Source organism: Phyllostomus discolor, chromosome 15 (genome assembly GCF_004126475.2).
Source record: "Phyllostomus discolor isolate MPI-MPIP mPhyDis1 chromosome 15, mPhyDis1.pri.v3, whole genome shotgun sequence".
In the NCBI taxonomy this organism is placed as follows: domain Eukaryota; kingdom Metazoa; phylum Chordata; class Mammalia; order Chiroptera; family Phyllostomidae; genus Phyllostomus; species Phyllostomus discolor.
This window is the reverse complement of record NC_040917.2, coordinates 5,341,239-5,365,887: the sequence shown is the minus strand read 5'-3', so window position 1 is coordinate 5,365,887 and position 24,649 is coordinate 5,341,239. Positions and strand designations below refer to the sequence as shown.

Sequence of the window (24,649 nt, the reverse complement as noted above, 5' to 3'; positions counted from 1 at the left end):
TCAGCCACACCGAACACAACAGAGGCCACTTTCCCGGGAAAATACCAGCCAGGATTTGCTTATGGAAATGAACACCCACTCGCCACCTTGGCAAGTCCCAGAAGTGGACACAGACAGATGCTCACCTGGCCTGGAATGAGGTCGGGGCATGACAAAGGCCTGGAGACGGGCCTGCTGTGGTCAGGTGGCCAGGACAGCGGCACGGTGGGGGTCCCAGGATACCACGTGGGGGTGTGCAGTACTGATAGGGGAACTCAAGAGTTGGAAAATTTTAGTTTAAGGTAAAAAGTTATGAGCCTAGTAAGTAATGTATATGTTAAAGCTTTTGTTTCAGAAACCCTAGATAAGGCCCATCCTGGCTCCTGGGAAAACAGCCAACCTCCTGGGGCACTGGCTAGAGATTACCGCCTGGGGCCAAGTGGAGGCATTCGGGCCTCTGTGTTCCAGGGAGAGACAGACCATCACCCTCCCCTGGGAACAGCTAACAGGACAGGAATGTTGCAGTCTCTTTCGCCTAATCCTCTCTGAATCTCAAAGCCCTCACCACACCTTGTTTATTCCCGGCTATAAAAACCTTGGCCTGGAAAGAAAAGACAAGGTGGTCTATTAGGGTATGAACCCACCATCTTCTCAGATCGCCAGCCATCTGAATAAAGTGCCCATAAAGATTCAATCGCTGTCACTGCTTATTGGGTTTGGTAGTGACAGGCAGCCCGAACGCCAGTGTCTTTTGCGGTTTCGGTAGGAACAGGAAGTTCAGAGCTGGGAGCCATGCCTGGTGGCAGCTGGACCTGAGCAATCCGCTAAGGGCCAACACCAACTCATCGCTGGCCTACCTTCTTCTCACCTTTTAAATAAAAGAATTTCTGAGGACAGCTGATAGGTAATAAAAACAGGCAATGTCATGCAAATGTTATATCCGTCTCCCAAAAAGTGAATTCTAAACTTTTAGCAATGTGCACACACTCGACTGGAAAGGTCTATAAACAAGATGGGAAGATATTTGCCAACATGTTGGTCCATGGGGGAGTTTCCTTCTCTAGGAAGTCGCATCTGAAGATGCCGGCCTCCAGGTCCCCGGCCACTGCTGCCGCTGCCATGTGGGCACACGGCCTAGGCTCTCCAACCAGACAGCGCTGGCCAGACTCTGCACTGGAAGCTCTTGACTCAGAGGTGCATGGAGTGCACGTGATCTACTCCAGAGGGAGGTTCCTGCACCCCTTCACCGCGCTCCCCTGCGCCCCGCACTTCAGAGGCTGGGCCTGTGGAGTCTGTGCCTTCCTGTGCTCCTGTGTCCCCATCTCTAGACGGCACATGGTGCACTTCTGCGGGGGGAGGTGGGGCAGGATATAGGTGGAGGTCTGTCTTGAGATTTCTTGGAAAACTCTTGCCTTCCTGATATAGAAACCCTTCTGTCTCCTCCTACCTTCTGCCTCTAACGCAGATGTGGCATCTAGGGCTACAGCAGCCATCTTGCGACCTCAAGGGGACCACTCTGAAGATGAAAGCCAACCAGCTCAGGGGAACAGAGCAGATGGAGAGAGCCAGGGTCCCTGGCAGGTTTTTTTAGATGGCTGAATCCATGCTCGCAACACCTGACTTCCAGATATGTGGAAAAAACAAGCATTTATTTTTAAATGGTCATTGACAGGTTTTCTGTTCTCTGCAACTGCCTCCATTCCAAACCAATGTAGCATCCAGCATTGTGTGGTCAGTGGTGCGAACCAGCATGTCCCAGCCGGCATGGGGGCTCATGTGGCCGAACCAGTTCTGTGGCATTATTTCTGGTCCCTCCTCTTTCTGAAGTCCTGAAGATTTCACGAGCTACGTAACATGTATTTTAGGACATTCCTTTTCTGCTTAAATTCACTGAAGTTTAAAAAAAGAAGATGAGGTCATTTAGACAAGGAGAGAGAACACTGTGAGGACAAAGGCAGAGACTGGGTAAAAAATGAACTGAAGTTTATTTCTGTTGCTTGCCATCACGAATCTTGAGAAATTCAGCAGTGAGAGATAAATACCATATGATCTCACCTTTAACAGGAACCTAAACAACAAAACAAAGAAACAAGCAAAACATAGTCAAAGACACTGAAATAGAGAACCGGCTGACCAGTGACCAGAGGGGAGAGGGGAGGGAATTTCAGGGGAGAATGGGAAGGGTTTACAGGAACAAATATAAAGGACACATGGACAAAAACTGGGGGGGGGGGGGTAGAAATGGGAGGGAGGTGGGGAGGGATGGGTGGGTGGGCTGGGATGGGACTAAAGGACAGAAAACTGTACTTGAACAATGATTTAAAAAAAAAAGAATCCTGAGAAATTCAGAAACTGACCCCAGGGGTGGCGGCAGCAACACACCCTCAGGAGTGGAGAGGATCTGAGGTTGATAACACGGTCCGGTTGGATGTAAGGACAAAAACAATTCAGGCAGTATTAAGACAGTTCAGGGCACAAATGATCCCTGTGGTCACTTGCAGTGAATGCCACCAGCACAGTGAAGTTAGCGCATTGAGAAACCAAGAGAACAGCACAGGGCACCAAGAACCCACAACTGTGGGTGGAGGGGTCATGGATGAGAGTGGCTGGAAAGCTTAGGAAGTGAACGGAGGCAGCCTGAACCCTGGCTTCAGGCGGTCTGCAGACCAGGACTTCTGTCACCACAGTGGCTGAACCAACAGGGAGTTCTGTGGGTTCCTGATCACAGTATCCGCTCGCTGCACAACCTGCTCCTGTTCCATCCGCTGGGGACTCTGAGCGGGGACCTAGGAGCCTGAGGATGCAGAGAGCACACAGCTTCCCTGCTCCCTGGATAGAGAGACTGCTCCCCACTTGCTTCAAGACCCATAATGTTCTTGCCTCAGGAAGTCACTTTGCAAGGAGGAATGCAAGTCCCTTTGTGCCTCCCTCTTCCGTCCTCAGACCAAAACCCTAGGTAGATACGAACATGTCCTTCATGTTGCAAAACCAAACCTTGACGGAGGAGATTCTACTCCAAAGGAATGGTAATATTTTTCTCCTTACCTTGGTAAAAGCCTTGGGCACGCTCATGGGAACCAGTCCTGAGGGTGCCTCAGCGGGGAGAGAAGAACAGGACACTTTCTCCCCAAGACAGTGTCACTTGGTTGAATGAATCCTGGTGACCCACACCAAGAGAGGTCAAGATGCCTGACTTTCTTTAACATCACGTAGGAGCAGGAATCTGAGGAACTGGGAATGTCTGTGTGGACATACTGTGCATGACCCACTCACCAATCCCCTAACCCCCGCCCCTGAGAGGGACCAGAAGATACTCCTCTCGTAGAGGTTCTGAGAGATGCATCGGTGAGGGAAGGGCCACCACCTCTTACAAGCACTGTCATGGTTATTTCACACACGGTGCTGCTGGTGTTAAACAGAGTCCAGGATCCTAGCTGTCCAAGGTCAGCGGGGCGCAACGACCAGGAGAGGGGAGACGGTCTCAGCAGAAGTCATGGAAACCACGCCCACGCCCAGGGCCAGTCTGGGGATCAGACTCTCCTGCCTGTCAGATATCTTTGACAGAAAGGGATTGATCGTGAGTCCCCAGGACCAAAACAGTTGGGCAGCCCTGTGTGATCTACATAATAGCCCACGTAACAGAAGCAAACCGGAAGTTCTCTAAGTCAACAGCAGACAATCTGGGGCCCATACCAATTCTGAGACGGAGCTTGAATGCCACAGGAATGATAGATGCCTATAACACCCCCGAGACTGTCCAGTTAATGTAGAAGACGCACAGCCTTGGAGAGTGGCCACAGGTCATCATAAACTTAATAAGGTGGTGACATCAACATAGTCCCTCAAGGAAAACGACTTGTTTTCTCATTCCCAGTGAACAACGAACTCCAAAAGCTGCTTAGTCTCATCTAGCAAGGATGACTTTCCGCCTTGCTTCAGAGGTATGGCAGCTCTGGCGCCACGCCACGATTCCATCTGTAGAAACTGCAGTCACCTCGACATTCCTTAGGATGTCACTCTATGAGGATCTGAGACCCGGAAGAGTAGTTGCTCTCGATGTCAGGAAGAAACACACAAATTGCAGTGTGAGAAAGACACTGCATGAACCTACAGGGCTGGGACCTCTGGGAGGCTTTTCAGGGGGCCCACAATCTCGGCTGACCGACGGTGTCCAAGCGAAGGATGGGTATGGAACCTCGCACGACCGACTCCAGGAAAGAGAGGGACAATGCTTGGGGGTCCTACTTAGGGACACATTTGTCACAGCTGGGGCTTCTGATGACAAACCACATTCTTTTCAGTGTAATAAAATGGAAAGTTGGGTTTTTTCTTTTTGATGTCCTGGCAAGCACGAAGAAGACTTTGTTAAACAACATGTCGTTTCTATTCCGAGGAAACTCCCAAACAAGTGGGGCGACTGACAACATGCAAGGATGCTCTGTAAATGCACCTCGTCTAAGCCCGAGCGAATGGTGGCTGGCGTGGTCTGAGAAGACTTCTTGGAGGAAGTGACTCCCTTACACAAGGGGGTTTGTTCAGTTCTTGGAGGACAGGGAGGAGAGAGTTTTCTTGGCCCCGGGTGTTAAGAGGTGTTAACTCTCCTGTTAAGAGAGTTCAGCAGGCAAGCTAGAGTAGGAGTTTGGACTTGATCCTCAGAACAACGAGCGGAAGGTGAAAGGAAATGTAAGCATAGGAAGGGCATGGTCAGATTTATTCTTTAGAAAGAGCATTCCAGCTGCTCTGTGCAGAATGGATTGAGGGGATCAAATAAATAGTGATAGGGAGAGAGTGAGAGGGCAGTGGAACTAGAAAAGGAACTTGACGCCAAAGGTACACTTGCCCTTGATGAAGCACCCAAGCACGTTGGAAGGGTGTAAACACTAAATAAATGGGAGGAAGAGCAGGGCTGGACTAGGGGTCTGAGGGGCCCGGTTAGGAAACAGACCACACAGTTAGGTAGGGAGTTGAATGCAGGCATCCCCCCTTTACGGGTCTTCGAGGGTTTTGTGTTTTTTTACGATCTGAAGGCAAGACCCTCCACCAGCGAAAAGATTAGCACTCGCTTTATTGTGGTGGTCTGGAACCGAACTGGCAGTGTTTCTAAGGTCGGCTTGTAGTAATTTAAGAGAAGGAACTAAATTACGAGAAATTACCCGAGCTTTGAAGAATCGGGTCCCTCTCTTCTGTACACAGGAACTGCTCGCCCGGAAATGCTTCCAGAGGCAGCGGGGCATGCCCTCCTCGCGCAGAGCGCTGTACACCACCTGCGCCCCCAGGATAAGGCTGGAGAGGCGCCCTGGGACAAAAACTTGAGTCGACTGCACTGCCTCCGAGCAGCCACTCGCTCAGCCGCAGCAAATGTGGAGCTTGCTGGTCCAGCGGAGGGACAGCCCTACTGGGAGGGTTGGATCGCAATGGGAGGCAGGGCTAGAGTGGTGCTACTTCCCCCCTGCCGCCTGCCGCCCTGCACTCCCGGGCACCCGCTGAACTAAGAGGTGAGGGGCGCAGCGTCCCCACCGCGCGCTGTGTGCTAGGGCGCACTGCGTGCGGCGCGCGGCGCGGGTCTCCGGGAACAAACGGGCGCCATGGGACCGTTCCTTCCTTCCCAGTTAACAAACTTGACCTCAAAAACAAAAACCGTCTTTGATATTTCTAGATTTAGAAATAAGCATCACCCCAGTATGAGCAGGCACGGAGTCGTAACGTTTTATTTTTAAAAGAAAAAAAGACTTGTAAAGTTTGTTGTTTTTGAAATAAAAGAATTAACTTCTGCTAAACAAGAAGTAATCATCGGAAAGCGCGAGGCGCGGAGCTCTACCCCAAGAGGGGCATGGGCGGGCGGGCGGTCTCGGGGGTCTTCGGTGGCTGGGGGGCGCGGCCCTTGGGGCTTCAGGGGCGCGCGGGGCGGAGACAAGCAGGGTAAGGGGCGGAGCACCTGGGGAAGGGCGGGCGGCGACGCGCATTGTGCGGGGTGGGGGCGCGGTACCTGTGGGCGCGCAGAGCGGAGACGCGCATTGCAGGGCCGGGGGCCGGGGGCGCGGCACCTGGGGGCGCGTGAGGCGGAGACGCACAGTGGGGGAGCGGCGCCGGTGGGCGCCAGGGGCCGAACGTGGGGTGGGGCACGCAATGTGGGGCGCTGTGGTGGGCACACAAGGCTGGCCTTGGAGGGCACAGTGCAGGACGCGCGCGCGCGGAGCGGGGGCGCGCAGTGCGTGCGGGGGCGCGCGTGGGGCGGAGGTGCGTCGCCGCCAATCCCAGACAAAGGCCGCCCCGTAAATCATGTGGTGCCGGGAGGAAGTCGGCTTGTTTTCTTTCCTCCCGCAGCCGGCCGGGCGGAGCGATGCGCGGAGACCCCCGCGGGGTCTGTCGGCCCGGATGAGGCTCGAGCCCCCGGCCGCGCCGCAGCGCCCCCGGCTCGATGGCGGCTCCGCGCTGGGACCCACTCCGAAACGACTCGCTGCCGCCCACGCTGACCCCGGCCGTGCCCCCCTACGTGAAGCTCGGCCTTACCAGCGTCTACACTGCCTTTTATTCGCTGCTCTTCGTGTTCATCTACTTGCAGCTCTGGCTGGTGCTGCGCTACGGCCACAAACGACTCAGCTACCAGAGCGTCTTCCTCTTCCTCTGCCTCTTTTGGGCCTCCCTGCGGACGGTCCTCTTTTCCTTCTACTTCAGGGACTTCGTGGCGGCCAACTCTCTCAGTCCCTTCGTCTTCTGGCTGCTTTACTGCTTCCCCGTGTGCCTCCAGTTCTTCACCCTCACACTCATGAACTTGTACTTCACGCAGGTGAGTTGGGCGGGCGGGAGGCACCTGGAGAGGGCTCACCTGGCAAGTGGCCCCGCACAGCGCTTGGTGGCGGGGGGGGGGGGCGGGGGGGGCGATGGCAGCGCGGGGCCAGTCGCAGAACCAGAGGTTGAGAGTGCGGGGTGAGGGGGGCACTGCTTCTGGGTCGTCTGAGCTTGTCCTACCTACTTGCAGCGTTTCTCAGGGAACGCCCTCTCATCCCCCCAAAAGGCGAAGGAGGACAGTGAGGGCCGGACGGCCACCTGTGAGTCTGTGCCCTTAGCGAAGCACCATCCAATGGGTGCCTGGCGCGCAGCCTCTTAGTTCACGCATCAGAAGAGGTACTAGCAGGTGTGTCCTCTGGGAGATGAACTCTAGACAATTTTCCCTCTGCCCTCTCACCCCAGCCTGGAAAGGTCATCTGTACTTTTGGACCAGACTGACTTTTTTGAGCGGTGGCGGCAGGTGGGACCGTGCTTGTTTGGGTGAGACGTTTGGAACCTCCAGGCCAGGAGCCCCACCGACTTAGGACTTACTAACTCACTCCCCAGGAGAGCCAGAGAGCAGTCCTGGGTGACACCGAGCGGGCGTCAGGCCCCAAGCGCAAGCCTGCACGTTTGCTGGGGCGCCTTTACAGGAGTCATTTTATGGGGAGCATTGTTAATAAGCTAATGGGAGAACACGCATTAGTGAAAGCAGAGTAATTGTAAAGTACTTGGCAAATACCGCGTTAAGCATTGTGTAAAGTTTAATCGCACCCACCACCGCCATCCTCGCCATCTCTGATTCTCGCTAGCTTTCCGAGCACCGAAACGTCCCTTGCACTAGGACTGAGCCCACGGGGAAGGCCCAGGCATGTGGCCTGCTGAGGGTCATTTACTAGCTGCCTCCTGGGCAGGAGCTGGGTGCAGGCAAGCGCTCTGTTCCTTTGGACAGTGTCTGTTTCTCCAAAGAAAATGTCATTGATTAAAACAAAGATAAGGTAGAAAAAAGATTGATTGCTCTGGTGTAGTAGGAGCCCCTGACTAAAAACTTGGAGGAAATACTTGTTGCTGAAAAATAGCCTATGCACTACTTAGCAACTATTGTACTCATAGCAAAATGGATCTACACCAGAGCCTTCTTACTAGTCCCACATCTCCGCGGATTTTTCCGGTGGATGAACAATGTGTGTTATGTCTCCAAATAACTACTTTGATGCCCCCAAACCAGCTCAGGCAGCCAGCTCCTCTGCAGACACTCCAGCTTCTTCATTGGCTCGAAAGGGGTTGGTTTCCACAAGACACAAAAGTCAGGTGGGTTGATGTTACTTCAGGAACTGTGACAAGGGTCATATTGCACATCGATCGTCATTCCTGGCCCTTGGTGAGGCTGCCCTGGTAATCACATGCAGAGTCTGCGGCGGGATTAGGGGCAGATGCTGCACGGGTTTTTGTGTGTGTGTTTTTTCCCCCTCACCATCTGCTGGTTGGGAGTAAATGCTGAGCAAGGGAAAGAGTGACCCGGCAGACAGCCACTCAGGCCCAGAGGCCCGTGGCCACGGCCCTGCCTTCTTTATGTTTCTGGATCTTTTGTCCTGTTTCTAGGGTGGCTGGTAGGAGAGGGTAGTGCCTGAGAGCTGGCACCTGGGACCTGGCAGAGCAAAGCCATTCCCCGGCCACTTGACAAAACTGATGCTCTGGGGAGTCACAGAGGGGCCACCCTTCTGCTCTCAGCTCTGGCACTGCTCTGTCCCGCCCCCTCCCCCCACGTCTCCTCTTCCACTGTCACAGGTTCCCAGTACTGGAAGCACCAGGGGAGCTTGGGAATCACCACTGGTGGAGGGGGGCTGGTTGCAGCATCTCAGAGCAAGTAAAGCAGATTGTGGAGTGGGGGGGTGGGGTGCAGTAGCCGCCACCGTTTCAGCAGCAGGTGCCACGTGTCGGGGCACAGTTCTAAGGGGTGTGTCTTAATTATTCTTCTCAGCAGCCCTGTGAGGAAGGTACTGACAGGGGCCCCATTTCTTAGAGGCGGCAGGTCAGACAGGTCAGATGACTCGCTCAAGGTCACAGGGTAAGTGCTTGGTGGACCCACATCTGTGACATCGGAGCGTGAGGCTTATCCCTCAGGGTGGAGCATTCGAAACCCCTCACAGGGGGGAAACATGCCCTCAGCTAACGCGGTTCCTGCTGCTTCAGGAGCCGACCACCAGGGTGGGGACAAAAAGCTCGCACAACCCAGTTCAACAACTCCAGGGATTTGCAGGGGGACAGACAGCCTTTGGGAGACCTGAGTGGACCCTGGGTCCTCAGGGATGAGGTGGGTTTGCGCCAGCTCCTGAGGCCGAAGGGGAGGGCCCGCAGTGAACTGGAAGGGGGTCCTGAGAGGTGAAGGAACGTTCTTTTCTGTGGCTGGGACGCCCTTGACGCCTCCCAGCCAGTGCCTGGCCCTGCCTGCTCACTACCGCCCCCTGGCCCTGCAGGAGGGTCTCAGCATGCCCACACAGCTGTGCCTGCCTCAGTCCTGTCCATCCAGGTCCGAGGGCAGGGGTGTGCCCTGTTCCTGTGGCCTCTCCCGTCATCATCTTTGGAATCTGGCTCTTCTGGGGCTGGCCCAGGGTGGGGCAGGGTTGTCTTGCGTGACTCTGTGCCTGTCCACCTCCGGGTCTCGCTCTGCCTGTGCGAGACTCTGCCAGGTGGCTGTGTCCACGTCATGGGGTCACCTTCATCCTGGCTTCCTCCCTCTGCTCTGTCCCCGTCCTTTCCCTTCTTCCATCCCAGTCCCTTCTTCAGGTGGGGCCACACAGGTGACAGGCTGCTCCCCACCCAGCGCCTCCCTGAGGCCTCCACCTGCTCCTTTTCATTCCCTGCCTGTCTGGGGGCCCTGCTACCTGCAAATCCCACGTTCCCAGGACCCTCGGACCTGCGAGCACAGGCTGGCCTCTGCCAGGACGCTCTCTTCACAGCCACTTCGCTCTGGTGTCCGCATCTGCTGGGCAGCACATTCCCAGCTGAGCAAGGACCTGTCAGGGAGCGGGGCCGGGCCCCCTTTCTTCCTGACCCCTGAGTAGGACCCTGGCGCTGTGTCCTCAGTGACCCGGGGCAAGGGCTGGCATCACCCTGAGCACTGCGCTCCTGGGCACAGGCTGATGATGACTTCTCCACTGTCCTCTTCCTCTGTCCTCTTCCTCCGACGACCTGTTGCTCTGACAGGCTGCGAAGGGTGGAGGTGCTGGTGGCTGGACTGGTTCTGCCGACTCTCAGCAGCCGTGTGTGTGTGTGTGTTTGGGGGCGACACATCTGGCCTGAAGGCTCGCAGCTCTCCTGGGAACACGGAGCGTCGAGGACCTGGTATTGCGGGCTCCGGCCGGCATGCCAGTCCCGGGAGACCCTCAGCTCCCTCCCGCCCCAGCAGCGGCATCAGCAGCAGCGTCGTGTTCACGGGCCTCCTGATGGGGTTTTGAGCGGGGCAGGACCCTGAGGCCTGAGCGTTGCGGTGACCTCTGCCACCGGGCCGGGCAGCCTCTGGGCACGCAGATCTGTCCGCAGAGCTGGGGAGAGGGCCGTGGGTGGCGGGTGGTGATGTGGCAGAGGGCCCGGTGACGTCAGATCAGGGCGACCCCTGCTGCTGCTCTCAGACTGGCGGGTCTGGGCCTCAGGCCGTTGGGTCCTGAGTTTGGGTGGATAGAGCAGGGCCCCCTTCGCCTCGCTCCAGCCCTGCCTGCCATGCGAGGCAGGAAAGGAGAAGTGAGCCCTCGTGGGGGGAGGTGGTGTGACAAATGGATGCTGACGCAGGAGCCAGTACACACTGCGTCTCAGAGGGCGACTGGGGAGCCACAAGGGGGTCCTCATGGGGGCCTGGGGCACCTGGGGCAGGGTGGTGTTGGCACTCACCACAAGACCTGGGTTACCACGTGCCCATGAGGGCCTTGTGACTGGGGAGGCAGCCTTGGAGCGGAAGGAGCAGGCATCCCGCGGGCAGAGCTGGGTCTGAATCCCGGCCTGGCCCCCAGGGTGCCGGCCTTCCTCGCCAGGAACATGGCAGCCGTGCCGCTCATGGTGGGTGGGGGCAGCCGAAGTGGGGGCCCCCTCTGCTCTGCCCCCTCCGGTAGGCCGCTCCACCCGCGTCTCACTGCTGGGACCCAGGTTCTTGAGGGTCAGGCCCTGGTGTTCTGCCCGCACCAGCCCACGTGTCGTCTGTTCGATGTGTCCGCCCAGCTGCAGCCAATGAGTGTGACCTGGCTGTGACGCTGGCCTTGCCTTAGGGAGAGCATGGGGGTGGGGGTTGGGTAGCAGCTGCTCCCAGTGCAGCCCCTCAGACCTCATGCCAAGCAGACCCAGAGGCCAGTACAGGAGCCGCTGGGCCTGGAGGTTTCTAGAGACATGGCCCAGCTCACCGGCCCACCGGGGAGGCAGAGCCCAGCTGGGCCAGCGCCCTGCTGCCACGCACCCTAACGCCACAGGCACCAGGGTCCTCGTCCCTGCTGACTGGGAGCTGGGTGGCACTGGGCTGCTAGGCCACGGCCCTCCACCCACCGGGAAAGGGGTGTGGGGGTCTCCTCGCTGTGGCCCAGTGGCATCAGGGGTGATGATCACCAGCCCCTGTGGTATGCCCTAGTCAGGAGCTGGGAAGGGGGAGCCTCTAGGCCTCTTGGGGATTAGGAAGACAGAGGCTTAGAGACTCACGTGGCTCGCCTGTCCCCAAGTGCCTGACTTCAGAGCCGGGGCCCACGGTCACTCAGGGGCCAGCGAGGGGGCGTGGCCTCACCTCTGCGCTGCACACTGGCCCTGGCCCTGGCTCCTCCGGGTCACTCAGTGGCCTCACAGCCACCAGAGCTGTGTGCACAGGGTGGGCAGAAATAGGTGTTCAGCTGTTTGTGTGGAAAAGCATGCAATAATCAATCGGTAACAACAGGAGGATAAACTGTGTTAACATACTCACCACCATGAACCTACCTTCACTGTGTGTGTGCCCCCATGAGCGCCTGTGTGAACCCGTGTGTGTGGCTGTGTGTGAGCACGTGTGTATGTGCCAGAGCACATGCCCGTGTGAATTTCTGTGAGCGCTTGTGTGACTGCCTGTCTACACGTGTGTGTGAGCGCAACCGCATACGGGACCGGAGACGTTTCCTGTTAGCAACGCCCAGTGTGCCGTGCCCACCGCTGCCCCAGGGAGCAGCATCAGCAGCCCCCTAACTTCTGGCTCACGGCCCGCTCTCTCAGACCCCTTGGAGCACCAGCTCCCCTCTGCACCAGTGTTGCTGCTGCAGGGCCTGAGGGTCCCCTGCCGACCTCAGGTGACCAGATGTCACGAATGCCCTCAGTGCTCCTGGGGACAATGAGACTCTCACGGTGGGACCGAAATCCAGCCTTGCTGACCGCAAGGCCTGACTTCCCACCAGCAGAGGCCAAGCTGGTGTGGCTGTGTCGTCCTCCTGCAGGACCCCACCGGCCCCAAGGTAGCCTGCACTGGGCCTCACGCTCCCTGGTACCTGCCGGGGTTTGCTCCGGAGCCTGCCCCACACTCAGGACTAGCGGGAGAGGGGGATGAGTCCTGGGCTAAGGTGGGCTTCATTCCCTGGGGTGGGGGGTTGTCGGGGCTGTGTCCACTGGCACACAGGGACCCGTCCCCGCCGGGGTGCCCACCACCCAAGTCCGCCAGTCCCAGGAGGGCTCATCTGGAGGTGGCCAGAGAACACGACAGAAGGGAAGGCGACTCCTCCAGAACATCACTCAGATTCTTAGGATTTTAAAACATGTCAGGTGATTCCCAGAGTGGCTTTGTCAGCTCTTGGTCACCTGGTCCAGTGAGAGGGGACAGCCCCTCCCTGGTGTTCGGGGCTGCCTCTGCCCCGACAGGCCAGCCTCCCCCGGACAGAAGGCGCCTCAGCAGACAGACAGGTCAGACAGCCCGGCACACGCCGGCCGGGCAGAGGTCTGCGCGGGCTGCCGGCCTCTCACTTTATATGTAATCCTGTGGCCGAAGTCGAGAGGACAAAGTGCACTTGTCCCGCCGGGCTCGGGGGCTTCACGACGGACGCCCGGTGGGAGTCGGGCCAGGGACACAGCCCCCGTCGCGTGTTTGTGTAATATCTCCTTAAAAAGATGAAAACTTTAATGTTCACAGCGTGCACAAGAGCAGGCTGCAGGCTGGGCTCGGTCCTCAGGACGGGGACACACAAGCCGGGTGCCTGTCTCGAGCTGTCCCTGCCTTTGCCCTGTGATTTCTGCTGGGTGAGTGGGAAACAAGCTTTGGCGCCTGGTCCGGTAGTTAGAGTGTTGTTCACTCAGGGAGCACATCGGACCCGTCACCCACCTGCCATGTCTGGGGTCAGAGACTGGAGTATCTGCACTGAAGGGCCACTCGCTGTTCGGAAGGACAGGTGCAGGCAGAAACGGGGTGCCACGGGCCACCTGCCCCCCACCCCCAGCACACAAGGGGAACCTCCCCTTGGGAACCAGCGGCTCGGGATGTGCAAACCAGGGTGGGCTGGGCGTCTTGGGGCTGTGTGAGCACCGCCCCCCCACTCAGTGTCAGACACTTGGTAAGTGCTGCAGCCGGCAGAACACCTGGTAGGTAGGTGCCTGCGTGTGATGAGACCAGCTCCCAGGTAGCACCTGCCTCCTGCTCCACTCTCCCTGGTTCCCACACTGGATAGTGTCCGGGGCCGTGTTTCCCATCAGGTGATGTGACGGTTGCTTTGTCATGCGTGACCTGGGGCAGAAAGGGAGAGGCACAGGCAGCGGGTGAGCCCAGGTCAGGACCGCCCTCCTGTTCTGTCCTGATGAGACAGACGCACGCGCCTGTCTCCACAGAGACCCTGGGCCTGGCTTTCACACAGGGGCACAGGTGTCCCCCGGAACAGGGATGTTCATTCCATCCACTCAACAAGCATGTTCTTTTTTTAAATCTTTTTTTAAAGATTTTATTTACTTACTTTTGGAGAGGGGAAGGGAGGGAGAAAGAAAGAGAGAGAAACATCAATGTGTGGTTGCCTCTCATGTGGCCCCCACTGGGGACCCAGCCTGCAACCCAGGCATGTGCCCCCCTGACTGGGAATTGAACATGAGATGCTTTGGTTCGCAGCCCGCGCTCAATCCACTGAGCTACGCCAGCCAGGGCAAGAAGCGTGTTTTTAAAATTGGGGGAAAACTCTCATAACAAAAAACTAACCTTTTGATAGGAACAACTTAGTGGCATTTAGCACATTCCATTATTTTGCAATTGTCACCTCTATTTAGTTCCAGAACATTTTTGTCACCCATGAAAGACGACACCCCGAACCCCCTGAGCCCTCTCTCCGCATGGCCCTTCACCCCAGCGCCCGGCAGCCACCAGTCTGTTGTGTCTGTGGAGTCACCACGTCTGGGTCCTTCACACCAAAGGGCTCACACCATGCGTTGCTGTAGCGTGTCTGCTGTCACTTGGTGTCATGTCTTGAGGTCCCTCTGTGTTGCAGCGTGTGTCCTCCCTGTCCAAGGCTGGACAGCATGTCCGTGTTGTATAAAGCACAGCTCGTTTATGCGTCTACCCCCGATGGATGTTCAGGTTGCTTCCTCGCGTGGTTTCGAGTGCCTGTCCTTCTCTAGACGCTGTGCACACCGGACTGAGGTCAGGCTTCTGCCTTTGGGAACTTGGCGTTGAACAGGCGGAACAGAGCACGTAAATAACGTGTCTTTTGTGCTGTTGGCCAGCATTACTTAGTGACGGTCCTCACCGTGGTGATGGGAACTGGGGGATGTTTCTAGTTGAAGGTTGGGGGCTTACTTCACCCTCTCACTCCTGTGTGAATCTCCCGCTAAGACAGACGTTTTAAAAAGAACTGGTGACTTTTGCTGCTGTATCAACAGGAGTCAAACCTGTTGGCCCTGGTTTGTTCTGGCAGCTTCCTGGGGTCCAGACCAGCGTGAGGATGGACAGGTGAGGAGGCCTGGGACAGAGCTGGCTGACGCCCGTCCTCGCCCATCAGGTCTGCCCCTCCTCCCACGACAGCCGGCCTTTCACAGATTTGGTGGCAAATGCTGGCCCCACCCGAGGCCCCTCTGCTTCGGGTGGGGCTTTCTCAGTTCCTTTCCTTATTTCTGTTGGGATGTGGTTTCTCTCTCGCCATCCCAGCCCCTGTCCCCAAAGGCCCTGCCCAGTGTCCACAGTGAGTTGGGGGCAGCCCAGAGAGCAGCCTCTGTCACTGCTCTGGGGGAGGCGTGAGGGTGGGCAGGCCACCGGGAGCATCTTCTGGGAGCATCTTCCAACGCTGCCTCGGTCCGCTCCAGCGGCTGCAGCAGCCGCACCTGTTCCTCAGCTCCCAAGGCTGGACGGGCGAGGTCAGGGCGTCAGCAGGGCCGGGCTGTGGAGCGGCCACTTCCTCTTTGCAGGTGGCTGCTGTCTCCTCGTGTCCTCATGCAGTGGGAGAGAGGCAGGGACAGACAGACAGAGGCAGAGACAGCTTCCAGCCACGGCCGGCGTTCCAGGGAACCCCGAATCCTCACTTCAGAGGCAGGAAGTTATTTTTGGGGAAAAACAGAGGCATATTCCGCATAACTTATTTTGTGGTTGTTGCGTAATTGAGCACAAGGGTCAGGGTGGGTGGTGAGATGATGGCCTGCATGGGGTGTGGGGGGGGCCTTCCTTCGTGGAGCCTTGGAGCCCGGCCGGCTTGCTCGGCTGTGACACCTTGTTTCAGCTCATTTGGAACAACCGGAGGCAGGGCCCTGGCTGGTAAGACGAACCGCATTTGTGGTAGGAGCAGCTCAGAAACAGAATGAGGATAGTGGTACCTCGTGTGGCCACAGCCCTGTCCACTCATGAGACTGAGAGGCTGATCCACACGGTCAGAGTCCACTCGGGCCAGCGAGCGGGCAGGCGCTCGCCCCTGGGAGTCGGCGGGATGGCAGGGGCAGCTCGGGGGCTGTGTGACCGCCTGCTGCTGGGCTGCGGGGCCCACTTAGGAGTGCGCCTGCCGGGCATCACAACCGGAGGGTGCAGGCTGCCCTCTTGGAAGGCCCTTCCTGGCATTCGAGGTTTTCAAAGGAGAGGTGCCTTAATGGACAAGGTACTAACCTTTGACCTCACAGGTGGACTCTAAGGCTGAGACAGAGAGAGTTCATCAGGGGCAGGTTCGTGGCAGTCTGGCCAGCCACGGCCCCAAATCCAGATGCTCAGATGACAACATGGAAAAGCAGGGGGAGTGAGACAAGTGGTCTGTGTCATTAGGTTGGTTTTGGGAGCCTTCAGAGGGAGGGGTATGGCCCCCTGCCCCTCACGGGCTTACCAGTGCAGGCCCAGCCCAGGGCGGCCCAGCTAGTGAGCTCGCTGGTAGATGGAGGCTCTCGGAGCCCTGGAGGGTGGAGGAGAGAGGGGAACTGGAAACAGGAGGGGCCGTGGGAAGGGGGGAAGCGGTAGAGATGGGTTCGCCTATGAGGCCTCTGACCCTTCACCATTTACTGAATGAGCACAGAGTAGGGCTGACAGGTAAGGTGAGTCCTCACTTTGTGGGGCACCGAGTCTTAGTGGGGGTGACACACACACACACACACTCACACTCACATGTGCACGCACACGCTGGAGGAGGGCATCCCGGGGCCGGGTCAGCTGGGCGTCAGGACAGTGCAGCTCTCTGGGGGGCTGGAGAAGCTGAGGACACCCTGGGGACGCTGGTTTTCATGGAAGCCCAGAGGGGGAACAGTGTCATTGTTGGTCTGAGGCCACAGATGAGGAAGTGCCCTAAGTTCTGGTGGCTCTGCATTCTGAGGGGCAGCGTGAGACCAGGAAGTGAGCAGGACTCGCTCCGTGGACCCCGTGCTCGCCAGGCTCTAACACAGGAGCTGGCAGGTGAGGACCTCACCTGGGCGCCTGGCACCCCTGGACACAGCCCACGTGGCTTCAGGCTGCTGCACGCAGAGTCCCGTGGCCGGGACTGCAGGGACTCTGGTGGCTTTAAGAGCATGGGCAGGCTGCAGACAGAACCTGCTGCCTCAGAGAGTGGACCAGATGAGCTGCACTCAGGGAGGAGCCCCCGTGTGGGTTTCCGACGGGTCACGGTCGCCAGGACGCCAGGCCCTCGGGTTTGCGTAACTTCTGCATTCTGTCAGGAAGTGGGCAGCGCAGGGCGGCCCTGTGAGCAAATGGCATATGTGTCAGTGGTGCCGGACTTTCTGAGTGCGGAGGCTCCTTTTATGGTCAAGAGAGTGTCTGTGCTCGTGGTTTGGAGTCACAGTCTGAGAACATACACAAGGCGGCTGGCAGTGGCAGAGGCAGCAAACTCGGTGTCCACATGTCCCAGTCCACCTCCTCCCCGCAAAACCCATCCGCTCTGCAGATGAGGGACCAGAGGCCCAGAGCGGTTAGGCGATGGCTCCCCAGTCACAGCTGGTCCCAGGTGGAGCCGGGGTTCAAAGCCAGGGGCGCGAGCTCCTGAGTCCACACTCTTGTGTCCCCGCACCATGGGCGGATGCAGCTGTGGCCTGTGCGTGGTGGGGCTTCACACCTCAGTGTGCAGGGCACGGCCTGGAGCTGGCGTCCAGCATCCACACGTGGTGAGCACATCACACACATCACGATGGGTGAGCAGACACATTGCAGGCGGGTCTGGCAACAGGCAAGATGGGGCAAGATGTGGCCTGTGAATGCAGCAGGAGAGTGAGCCTGTCTGGGGTGGGAGCACCGGGGTCAGGTCGGGGGGACCTCGGCAGGGCAGTGAGCACTAAGCCATGGGGGGGCCAGCTGGGGGCTTTGGTGGTGCCCAGTGTGGCAGTATTCCAGTTTGACCAAGCTGCGTGGCAGGTACACGAGTCTTTGCTGTGTTATTTCTTTGTGTGGACTTGACATATTTTATAATAAAGTTTAATCCTACCATAAATTTGTAACAGGCAAGTGAATTTGCATGCATACTAATTTATAAATTGTGTGTATGCCTGAGATGCTGGTTTCTTTTGTTCTTATGTTACTCAGTATTCTTTTTATTTTACTAATTATAGTGAAATGCCCTCCACATCACCCGATCTGTTTTTCCCCCATCTTCCCACGTCCCCCTGGCAGCCATTGGCTTGTTCTCTGTACCTGGGAATCGGTTTCTGTTGTGTTGTTTATTCATTTGTTTCGTGTTTTTAGATTCCACATCTAGGTGAAGTCATGTGGTATTTGTCTCTGTCTGACTTATTTCACTTAGCATAATACCCTCCAGGTCCATTCGTGTTGTCACGAATGGTGAGATGTTACTCTTTTTTTACGGCTGAGTGACAGTCCGTTGTGTAAACGTAGCACGCCTTCTTCGCCCACTAGTCAATCGCGGGGCACCTAGGTTGCCTCCATATCTTGGCGGTTGCAAATAACATACTGGTTTCTTTAGACTCTAGTCTGTGCTTGACCTAGATTCAGACTGGCTCCGTTATTCCTGGGGTCTCCCAGGGGCCTCACCCCCAGGCTGAACCGTGGCACATGGGATCAGGGGTCCGGCTTCAGGGTCCAGAGCCTCTTAAGGAGGGAGGACTGCGAAGCGGCTAAGGGAGCAGCACTTCAGGGAGGGGTGGCCCAGGAGTGGGGACACCGGGACATGGGCTGCATTTCGTTGGAGTATTTGTAAAGCAAAGTGTCGACACAGAGGTTTTGAATGAAGCCCACGGATGCACAGTGCTTCATGTAGTCGTCACACACTGCCTCTGGGGACAGAAGTCACTCTTGTTCGTCTGCTGAATGCACAAGGGTCGCTGCCCTATCCACGAAGAGAACTCTGGGGCATTTCCACCAGAAGCAGCCAACAGGGCATCAGGAAAATAAGTCAGACAACGAATGCCAACTTCAGTAGTAGGAGCAAAGCAGACCGGAGGTCAAGGTTGGGAACAGAGCTGGTGACATCTGGGGACTGTGATTTATTGGGGAAGGGGGGCAGAGGTCAGTAGCTACTTCTAGATCCTCCTGCTCAAGTACGTCACATCCTGGTCTCTGGGCCTCCTGCGTCATCTGAAAGGTGGTGTGCAGGGCCTGGGGTCACAGAGGGCTCTGAGCGTGCCCACAGGTGGGGGCGAGGGGGCCAGGCCTCAGAGGGGGGGGTTGGGGGGGGGTACTGGCAGGCCCTGCGGCCTCACCTCAGGCCTTCCTGGAGCTCAGACCCGAATGGAACCTCAGGAAAGTCACCGGATTTTGCTTTCATTGGCATTTTTCTGGGTGAGATCTGCAGTGGGAGGAAGGAGGCTGGGACCTAAAGGGATTTGTGATCTGGGGAAACGCCTCGCTGCCTTGAGATGAAGGGGGTTTCCCACGGAAACCGCTGCTTTTCCCGGGTGTCACCTTCGGTCCCGCTCCCTGCCCATCCTCCCACCCCTCCACCACCCTGTGGGGCCCTGGGAAAACTGCTGTTTGCACAGACAGTGTAGGTGTGGAGGGGGTGAGGGGGAAGAGGAGCCTGGCCCTGTCTCCCTCACTGTGGGGTTCCGGTCAAGGTTCCCTAACAAGCGGCTGGGCCTCTTCCTCCACCTCAGGGTTCCAGCCCTGCCTCACTGTCCAGAATCCGTGGCCACCTTCTGCTGCTGCCCCTCCTTCCTGCCTCCGCGTCCAGCCCGTCTGCCTTCCCAACAGAGCCCCTCCACCACACCCCTGGTTCCGCCTCTCCTTCTGCTCTGCCATTTTGGGGCCTGGGCTCCTCCACACCCTGGGTCCCTCAAACCTGAAAACAAGGTCTAGCCCTGGCCAGGTGGCTCATTTGTTTGGAATGTTGACCTGTACACCGGAAAAGGTTGTGGGTTCGATCCCCGGTCAGGGCACATACCTAGTTTGTGGGTTCGACCCCTGGTTGAGGTACATATGAGAGTCACTGATCAATGTCTCTGTCTCCCGCTTCCTCTCTCTCTAAAATCAATAAAAACATATCCTCTGGTGAGGATGAAAGAAAAAAAAAAGATGTAGGTCCAGTGCCCTTGAAGAACCTTTCATTTCGCAAACACATTTTTTCAGTTTTTTTTAATTGATTAGGCTATAAGTTTTCCCAATTTTTCCCCCTTTGTCCCCACTCCTCCCTGCCCCCCAACCCTCCAGCATTCACCCCGCCCTTAGTTCGTGTCCATGGGCTGCACATTTAAGTTCTTGGAGTCTTCTGTTTCCTATACCATGTTTTATCTCTCCCCGTCTATTATATGCCTCCTAATTATGCTTCTTCTTCCCTGTACCTTTCCCCGCATTCCTCCCTTCCCCCTCCCCACTGAACTCCCTCCATGTGATAAAATTCTGTTCCTGTTCTGGTTGTTTGCTTAGTTTTTGTTTTCGTTGCTTTTCTTTTCAGTTCATTTGTTGATAGTTGTGAGTTTGTTGTCATTTTACTGTTCATATTTATGATCTTTTTTCTTAGATAAGTCCCTTTTACATTTCATATAATAGGGGCTCGATGATGAACTCCTTTAACTTGATCGTATCTGGGAAGCACTTTATCTGCCCTCCCATTCTAAATGAAAGGTTTGCTGGATAGAGCAATCTTGGATGTAGGTCCCTGCATTTCATGACTTCAAATACTTCTTTCCAGCCCCTTCTTGCCTGCAGGGTTTCCTTTGAGAAATTAGCTGATAGCCTTATGGGCACTCCTTTGTGGGTAACTGTCTCCTTTCCCCTTTTTCCTTTTAGGATTCTTTCTTTATATTTAATCTTGGGTAACTTAATGATAATGTGCTTTGGTGCGTTTGTCTTTGGGTCCAACTTTTTTGGGACTCTCTGAGCCTCCAGCACTTCCTGGAAGTCTGTTTCCTTCACCAGATTGGGGAAGTTTTCCTTCATTATTTGTTTAAGTACGTTTTCAATTTCTTGCTGCTGTTCTTCTCCTTCTGGCACCCCTACAATTCAGATATTGGAATATTTCAGGTTGTCCCAGAGGTTTGTTTGTAAGACTTTCTTCACTTTTTTGAATTCTTCTTTCTTCATTTTGTTCCAGATGGATATTTATTTTTCCCTTTTGTTCCAAATCATTAATTTGAGTCCTGGTTTCCTTCCTGTCACTGTTGGTTCCCTGAATATTTTGCTTTATTTCACTTTGGGTATCCTTCATTTGTTTTCTCATTTTTTGATCAAGTTCAATCATTTCTGTGAGCAATTTGATTACCAGGACTTTAAATTCTCCATCAGATAGGTTGGTGATCTCCTCCTTGCTTAGTTCTCTTTCTGAAGTTTTGTTCTGTTCTTTCATTTGGGCCATATTTCTTTGTCCTGGCGCACCTGAGAAGTTGTAAGGGGGTGGGGCCTTAGGTATTCACCCGGGCAGGGCAACCTGCCCTCTTTGCTGCCCTGCGGCGCTGCCTGTGGGGGAGGGGCTAGAGAGGGAACAGTGCAGCTCGGCCGCTCACTTGTCTCTAGCGCACTTTCCAACAGACTCTCCTGTGAGACTGGGAGTTTCTCCCATCTCGGCAATCCCAGCCATAGTCCACAGTTGGCTCTGAGTCTCAGTTTCCCCTTAAGTCAGCCCCTCCCGTGCAGCCTGCCTCACCGCAGCCATCCCACCTGCCTGGTCCCCCGAGTTGCTGCGGTTTTTCTGAGTCGGCCAGCGTGGCCCACCGCCTTACTGGTCTGGTTGTTCTGGTTGATTTTTTCTTTAATTCCTTGGTTGTCAGAGTTCCATGCAGTTTGATTTTCTGGTGCTTTTGATTGTTTATTGATTTTAGATGGGTTGTTATCCTCCTTTTGGTTGTGTGAGGAAGCAAAAGGTTTCTATTTGTACCTCCATCTTGGCCGGAACTCTTGCAAACACACTTTTAAAGCACAGCTGATGCTCTGGAATTGACACACCACACCCACTTCCTGCTGCCCGCTGTCCCCATGGGCTCTCTTCTCCCCCATCGGCCAGCTGCCAGGTTCATGCTGTTGACCCCGGGGCAGCACGGACACCTCGACTGTCCTCCACCCGGGCCCCTTTCTGCTGGGGTCTTTGGGGCTTGACCACAAGGCCCTGCCCTGCTGCTGGCCGGCTCCTTGCCTTCCTCTCTCCTTTACAGGGTTCAGACGTGACTCACATTCTGTCCAGTTCTCCACCTACCTGTGCTGTGTTCACTGTCACCGTCACCTGCTGGGCCCCAGGGACCCCCTTATCCACCTCCCCTCATCTTCTCAAACTTCCTGACACCTCCCAACACAGCCTCACACCTCCCCTCACTGCCTCATACCCCCACCTTCTCACACCACACCTCACCCCTCCCCTCACTTCTTCACACGTCCCCTCACCTCCTCACACTTCCCAACACATCACATCTCCCTTGACCTCTACATACCTCCTCACACCTCCACACACTTCCCCACACCTCCCCATACTTCTCACTCCCTCACACCTCCCCTCATGTCCTCACACCCCACCTCAGCTCCTCACATTTCCTCACACCTTCCCTCCTTCCACTTCCATACACCTCTTCACACCTTCACACACCTCCTCACACCTCTCCACACCTCCCTGTACCTCCCCTCACCTCACAACTCCTCATAACTCCTGACACACCTCACATCTCCCAACACATCCTCACGTGTCCTCTCACTTCCACACACCCCCACACTTACCCACACCTCCTCACCTGCCCCCACACCAACTCACACCTCCTCACATCTTCACACTTCCCCTCAGCTCCTCACACCTCCATACACTTCACACCACACCTCACCTCCTTACACCTCCTCATACCACCTCACATCACACCTCACACCTCCTCACACATCTCACATCACACTTCACATTTCCTCACACCACCTCACATCACACCTCCTCACACCACCTCACATCACACCTCCTCACACATCCTCATACCACCTCACATCACACCTCACACTTCCTCACACCTGCCAGTACATCCTCTCCCATTTCCTTTCACTTCCACACATCCCCTCACACCTGCCCACACCTCCTTACACGTCCCCACACCACCCCTCACGTCTCCACACCTCCTCACACCTCCCCTTACCTCCTCACACTACATCACAGCTCCACTCTGCTGGCATGTCTGTGTCTGACTCTGAGTTTCTCGAGGGTGTGGACCAGCTTTTCCTTATGTTCACAATTCTGGAACTCAGATTTAGTGCTCACTTCCAGCTGAGCCATCGTGAGCACCACCCGTCTGAATGTGGAACCTTTGCATTTTCATCTGGCTGTGCGTGCTCCCCAGGTGCTCCCTCACAGTCCTGGTCTCCCTCTGCTCTGAGTCTGTGGGCCTGGCTTTGCACTTGCAGGCTGAGCCCTTGCTGTGGGCAGCATGGTAAACGGAGTTCATGATCATTCTCTTTCCAGCCGAGTCCCTGCCGGGGCCAGTGGGAGCCGGCGCAGACGTCAGAAGGTGGGCAGGCTGATGAGAGGTCCCAGCCTCGGCCCAGGAGGTTTAGCTGCAGTTCTGGGCCCTCGTCAGAGGACCTTTGTTAGTGAAGTGTCTTGGAGCACAGATGGGGGTGGGGTGGGGTGGGCAGGCGAGTTTGGATTTTTTTAAACACTTAATTCAGACATTTATGCCCTTAAATTAGGGAGAACAAAAATTGTACTGTAATTAATATATGTATATACATATGTATGTGTATTGGTGTATACCTCAGTTTAATATGCCAGGAACTTAAATACAACTTTGAGAAATGTTAAAGATTAGCTTGAAGGATAAACAAAGTGTTTCCAAGCACAGCGTGAACACTCCCAGTTGTATTCAAAGCATACAATTGCCAGAAACGACCGAGAGTGGATAGAACTTTTACAGATCACGGTCAAGGCTTGTTTTCAAGTCATCACCTTTGCCCTCAGCTTAGAGAGGATAGAATGATGATTGACTGCCTGATTGTTCCTTTACCGGTGACAGCTGTCTTCCTCTGGGCAGGCAGGGACGTCATGGTGATCTGAGTTGGAGTTTTGTGGGGGGCTTCCCCATCTTTTATTGCACAGGTCATTCTACGGGGTGGGGCTGTGGGTCCTTTTTGGGGTCACCAACCCCGTGGACCCCTCATGCTTGATTGGAGCTCATGTTCAGGGGGTGAACACTCAGCATCATTTGAAACTTGTCATCGCTTCTCACTTATTGTGGTTATTTTATTATTATTGTGATTGTCACTACTATTAGGGCTGCAGGGAGCGTTCCATCTGTGCTTAGTGCCCCAGGGCAGTGTTCCCGGGTCTGGGTTCCCAGAAACACTCACTCCTGGGAAGACCTGCAGTGGCCGAGTCAGTTTGGAAATTGCTGCAGCCCCGTGTTTCGCTTGAAGGTTCACACCACATAAGCCTCGCAAAGGCTCTGGGAGTTGCTGCCGGGAAGAAAACCTGTTTGGCCATGCAGCCCTCCGTAGGCTTGATCGCAACACTTATTTCCAGTAACATTTAACATTCCCAATTCTGTGGGCGCACCACGAGAAGCCCTGCCTCCGAATGATCTCTTACAAGTGGAATTGTTGAGGCAAAGGGTCTGACTGCTTACAGGGCCGGAGTACTGGACCAAGTATTGGACAGTCCTGGCTGGAACCGCTGTCCTTTGCAGTGTTCCGGGAGGGTGCTCTGGGGTGCAGGCTGTCCATAGAGGTCGTGCTGCTGCACTTGATCCCGTTAAGCCCACCCAGCACCAAACCAGTGGATGGAGCTGCAGGGGTGGGGCTGTGGGAAGTCCAGCAGCGTCGATTTTTGTGTATAAAGGAAGGTGGTTGGGGAGGGGGGCTACACTCCCAGTTGGGAGTGTCACCTACATTCACAGCTCTTGGCTGGCTGGGTATGTCATCTTGCGGGTTCCACCTACCGGAGACCCAGCACTGGCCGAGTGGTGGGCGTGAGCTGGGAGCTGAGTAGCCTTGAGCCGACCCTGGTACAATCACACACTCATGCTGACCTCCGGTGACCAGGAGCTGCCTGGGCCAGCCGGGGCAGCGTGCGGCTGAGAAGGGCTGACGTCACCACGAGGCTGAGTCTGCAACCTACAGATCAGCTCCGTGAGCTCC

The 24,649-nt window shown here is 55.9% G+C and overlaps 1 protein-coding gene across 2 annotated transcripts in view; it reads left to right on the top strand.

Annotated features, from left to right (window-relative positions):
- Window positions 1-6,200: 6,200 nt before the first annotated feature.
- The window catches only part of GPR137B (G protein-coupled receptor 137B), a 44,664-nt gene continuing 26,215 nt past the window's right edge, over window positions 6,201-24,649 (top strand). For both annotated transcript variants that reach the window (XR_004900795.1, XM_028531395.2), the window contains exon 1: window positions 6,201-6,766. Coding sequence is in view for 1 of the 2 variants with exons in the window: in XM_028531395.2 (XP_028387196.1) it covers window positions 6,398-6,766 (369 nt within the window). In the remaining variant the exon portion in view is untranslated. The remainder of the gene's footprint in view (window positions 6,767-24,649) is intronic.